The following is a 5296-nucleotide window of genomic DNA, read 5'->3' as shown; positions in this document are numbered from 1 at the left end:
ATAACTCCCTCTCTCCCAACAACGCCGTTGTTTTCTTCCTCAACACGTCAGCAGCCCCTCCCTCCAACCCGTGGCAGCATCTCTTAATCGATGAAGACTTTTATTTCTTATGATCTTTTTATAAAAATAATTTAATATTATAAATTTTTGGTGTCATAATTTATAATGTCAAGATCGATGTAATTTTAAAATATTTATATTTTCCTAATGTTATTACGGATAAAAATACTAGTTTATATAATAATTGTGTTAATAGAGGTCTGAAGAAGGAGGAATGGGTTGCAATTTGAAAAATGATGTAGAGAACTATAAATATGTGTTGTATAGTTGATGGAAGGATGCTTGAATTATCATCATCTCCTAACAAAATAAAAATGGACAAATAGTTAAATTTGTCTTTGAAAGATTATTTGTTCTTCAAATTAATTTTCAAAATATTTTTTAATCAAATTCATCCATCAAAGATTTTAAATTAATTGCATTAGTTTTTCTGTTATTTTCTTTGTTGACAGTGCTAAAATTTGTTAATATGGCACGCACGTTAAGTGATATTACAACAAACATATAAGAATTTAAATTGACTATTAGCATGATAAATTTATAAAATTAGATCAAATTAATAGAAGAAATTGAGATATTAAAATTTTTCAATTTAAGATTGATTTGATCTAATTTCATAAACTTTTCGTATGTTACTCGTCATCCTCCAAGTCTATGATGGTGAGAGCCATTTTCTTGCAAACGGGGCATCTGTTCTTGATGAGCAACCACTGACTGATGCAAGAAAGGTGATATCTGTGCGCACAATCCAATCTCCCAAGCTCTTCACCGTGAACGTAATCCTCCTGAAAATGGTTACAGAAATGATATGTTATTAAATAATAACAATTCAAGAGGTAGATATATAGATCACATATCGATACGCATTTTGCACATATAATTGTGAAAATTATTTTGATTTTGGGGAAGACAAGTGATAATTAGTTACTTTCTGTTAAAATTACTTTTGAAAAAATTATGAAACATAAATCAGTTTATTTTAAAATTACATATTTTTAATATAGTTTTTGTATTTAACATGTATTTATACCTATAAAAGATTTATTTAATGAGTGCGCTTTTGTAAAAAATGTAACGTAGTTGGTGTCACTCTCACCAGACATATGCCGCATGCATCAATGTTCTGAGGCTGCTCACCAACAGTTTGGAAAATTTCCCGTCCAATACATGCTGCAACCTCAGTTTCCGTCAGTCCTAAAGGGTTCATCACTCGCTGCCCGTCTTCCAGAGGCTGCAAATTCAATGGTTTGATAGTAATCAAATGATATAAAAATAAAATCAAATATAAAGTCATTTTAGGGTTCAATCTCCATACTATAGCCGTTTTTACAATTCTTTTCCATGGGAATACGTTGTTGTTCAACACTAATTAACAAAAATACAAAAAACTTTTATTGAATGAAAATCGGAAAATTACCTCTAGACAAAATCAAGTACTCATGTTAACTTCCAAACCCCAATTCTTCGTTCATATATAAACTCATAAGTTCAAGTATTCTTCTACGATTTTTTTCGTTCTTTATAGTCTAACATTATGACAATGTGGATTTAGATCACCAAACAATAATTTCTATTAAGTCATTAAAAGTAATAGTGATTTTAAGCAAAAATGGACTTTGGCCTACTTCTAATTAAGCTTTTTAACTTAATACTATATGATCGTTCAAATATAGGTGAATGCTAACGTACCCTTTCTAAAGTAACATGTAAGTTATCCTCTCTGATGTGTCACATTTTAATTGAGTGTTTATTTTAACCTGAGTTACCTTCTCCACTCTTTTCTCGTCGTTGCTCCTCCCAAGCATCACCGTCTCATTGGTGTTCCGTTTTCTCTTCCCAAATCATTCTTCTAAAAAAGGTACCTTTGTTGTCCTCATTACGCCTCCCAAACATCACAGTGGCTATCTTATTTTATCTTCCCAAATCATTCTTTCAGATAAAGTACTCCAACTCTCTCTAATTGCGTTTACTCCTCCCATTGTACTCCTTCATCGTCGTCGTTACGCCTCCCAAGAATCACCGTCTCATTGGGTGTCTTGTTTTCTCTTCCCAAATCATTCTTCCAGAAAAGTATTCCAACTCTCTCTAATTGCGTTTACTCCTCCCCATTCCTTTGTCGTCGTCGTTGTGTCTCCTAAGTATCACCGTCTTATTAGCCGTTACCGTCTTCCAAGATATTATTAACTCTCATGAGATTAAAGTAACTCAGGTTAAAATGAACACCCAATTAAAATATGACATATCAGAGAGGGTAACTTACATGTTACTTTAGAGAGGGTAGGGTAGCATTTACCTCAAATATATTGTATGTTTTAATAATATTAAATGTAATAGTAACTTTTATCAATACTATCTAAACAAAATTGATCATATCATAAAAGCTTTCAAATAAAAAACACAATTCATTTGATGACTAAGTTCTTATCAAAATCATTTTTTGCAAATTGTAATCGACGTCCAGCCAACAAGTAAAGTTGTTTGTATTACAAAAGCACAAACTAATATAAGCTCAATTCATTTATAGCTTTCACCTCATATTGCGGCAAATTCGCATCCTCCAGTTCCTCAATGCTGGCAAGCAAGTTGTAAATGGAGTACTCAATGATTAAAAGCTCCTATAAACAAGACACATACATTTGAAAATTCAAGGGCAAATCACATAAAGAAACGAATTGGACTTCAAAATTACATGGATCTTCTACAATAAAAAATATTATGTATATGAGCTAATTCTATGTAAATCAAAGCAACTTATTTTGATTTACTTTCACTTTATGTAAATTGAAACAAATTCGATTTACTAGGGTTTAGGGCAATCGAATCAATATGATTTTATTTATGTTAAAAAATGTTAAATCATATAATTTGAATCAACATGATTCGATTTACACAAGGAGTAGAGCATGGTAAATCGAGTCTAGCAAATCAATGCATATGATTAAATTGAATTGATTTAATCGATTTATCATTGAAGTGTGTGCTATATAAATAGGATCATAACGTGGAGTGTTGAATTGAGGTAAATTCACAATGGCTAATTAAAAGAGTTTTCTAATACTTGTGCACTACAATACGATTAAAAAAAAATACTATCAGGAACAAAGTTTACTGGTAAGAATTCATTGAGCGTCTTTATCAGATTTTCTATGAGTCTTGTTGATGTTCAGAATACTGTACTACAAAAATTAAGATTATATGAAATGAAATGGATCAAGAAGTTATATTATCGAATTCCGAATTTTGTTGTCGGCGGATGGAGTGAAGTACGACTTGTTTATATTAAGATATATAAACCCTAACTAACTAGCGTACCTCGAGTCGAACGGAGTCTCCATTAGGCAGATGTTGAATGGCACTGCGGATCTGTTGTAAAGAGTAATTCAATAAATGACAAATAATAAATAGAGCGACTCGCGATAGATTACTGAAACAACATTATTAATTATTATATATGTACCTCTCTTCTAAGCCTTCTTGAATCATCAGCAAAATAAGTAGGCAAATTATAGGTCTCAGCAATAGCAGAAGCTCGTAATGGCCTGTGATGAGTATTATCAGTGGTAGAAGATGATGACATTCTCGTCAAGGTCTCGTCATGAGAGTTCAGCCTTCCAATCCATGCAAGAGCAGCGTCCGACAGGTGCTGAAATGCAGAAGGGGTACCAGCGTTTTGTACAAGGCTTTCCACTAGCTGTGTTGATGATGATGAGTTTCCACGATTGTGAGTCTCAGTGATTATTCCCCTTCCAGAAGGATAGTTGTTTCCGGTGTCAGATTCTGTATTACTTCCTCCAACTCCGTGAGGGAGAGACACAGAGGGAATAGCCCTTGGCCTAATCACGGTGCTCCAAGGAAGAGGGGAAGGAGACGAAGACGAAGAACCGGCGTACTGATGATGAGGAAGATTTTCCATGTAATTGATTGAGGCTGGGCGGAATGGAGAAGTGTCAGCAGAGAAGAAATAACGTTGATGGCCATGGTGGTAAAGCGAATTAATTGGCGCGTGCTGATGGCCATGGTGGAGTTGGTGGTGGTGGCTACTATCAAAAACATGTTGCGGGTAAATAAAGGAACCATCATCAAGTTGCAGAATACCAAGTGTTGCGTTGTTGTTGTTGTTGTTGTTAGGAGGAGGAGGAGGAGTAGTAGTAGTAGGTTGAAGGACTTGAAAGCTATCAGACTGAAGAGCTCGTTGCATCTCAGAAATTGGCGACAAACTGGAAGGAACACAAACAACATTTTGGGGGTTGTTGTTGTTGTTAGCAGTTTCATGGGGTTGTTCCCTGGAAGATGAAGAAAGATTATTATTGGCGGAAGCATGGAGAGCGCAAGTGGGAGAAGGGGTACAAGTGCAGGTATTAGATGATGATGAAACGCGCAGCGCCGCATTTTCATTAGCGGTGGGGCGGCGCTTGGGGGCTGCCATAGGTTGAGCAACAGATCCACCACCAGCACCACCGGCACTTGAGCTCTCACCCACCGTAAACTCTCGGCGAGCATAACCAGGTGCAGTTCTTTTGATAGGCATGATGTGCCTAGTAGAAGTATTGTTGAGAACGCTCCTCAAGAGACCATCTCCACCTCCACCACCACCACCAGGGCCGCCATCGGTGACATCAATAGTAGAAGAGCTGCCACCACCATCACCGTCAAACTGGTGTAAGGATAAATCGAGTGAGACACCATCTTGTTGGTGGTTGTTGTTGGCGGTGCTGATTCCCAAATTTCTTTGTAATGTTAAAAGATTTGAGGCAGGTTGATTGGTTTGTTCCGTTGTTGATAAAATTGAAGGGGCAGAATTAATGTTGACTTCTAACAACGATGATTCCAGATCTGGTTCTTCGTCACTGATGTGAATTATTTCAGCACCAGCGTTATTATTGTTAATTGGGAGCATGATAGAAGCCTCTCTGTGATCTCTAGGGTCAGCAACTGAGGAAGAACATTTTTGAGAAACATTACCGCATTATTATTATCAGTGCCAGAAATTGATGAAGTAATAGTGATCTCATCATTCTTCCTTGTACTGCTTTGTTTGGCCTCTTTCCTTGACCCTTATCACAAACCGAACACACATTCACACTATATTTTAGTTTAGAATTTTAAAATAAGAGAATCAACTCTATTTTTAACTTGATACTGAACTGAAAAAAATTGAAAAAAAAATTATCATCACTGGTCAATGTCAAAATTAACATACTTACAAATTTAAATATCATGTATAATATATATTCAA

The 5296-nt window shown here is 35.4% G+C and overlaps 1 protein-coding gene across 1 annotated transcript; it reads right to left on the bottom strand.

Moving 5' to 3' along the window:
* Positions 1–692: 692 nt before the first annotated feature.
* LOC110280904 (E3 ubiquitin-protein ligase MBR1-like) lies at positions 693–4957 on the bottom strand. Its single transcript, XM_021142117.2, has 5 exons — positions 3518–4957; positions 3373–3423; positions 2592–2675; positions 1157–1291; positions 693–845 (listed from the first exon to the last, which is right to left on the bottom strand). The coding sequence occupies exons 1-5, from the start codon at positions 4955–4957 to the stop codon at positions 693–695; spliced, it is 1863 nt and encodes a 620-aa protein (XP_020997776.1).
* Positions 4958–5296: the final 339 nt, after the last annotated feature.

Source organism: Arachis duranensis, chromosome 5 (genome assembly GCF_000817695.3).
Source record: "Arachis duranensis cultivar V14167 chromosome 5, aradu.V14167.gnm2.J7QH, whole genome shotgun sequence".
NCBI classification, from domain to species: Eukaryota; Viridiplantae; Streptophyta; class Magnoliopsida; order Fabales; family Fabaceae; genus Arachis; species Arachis duranensis.
Note: the sequence above shows the minus strand (reverse complement) of the source record. Positions and strands in the feature narration are given on the sequence as shown.

Excerpts from the sequence above, each read along its gene's own strand:
- LOC110280904 (XM_021142117.2), bottom strand. The coding sequence starts at position 4,957 with ATGCTCCCAATTAACAATAATAACGCTGGTGCTGAAATAATTCACATC. Across the intron at positions 3,424-3,517 it reads CAAGAAGGCTTAGAAGAGAG|ATCCGCAGTGCCATTCAACA; the intron begins GTACATATATAA and ends TCTTTACAACAG. Across the intron at positions 1,292-2,591 it reads CGAATTTGCCGCAATATGAG|CCTCTGGAAGACGGGCAGCG; the intron begins GTGAAAGCTATA and ends TTGAATTTGCAG.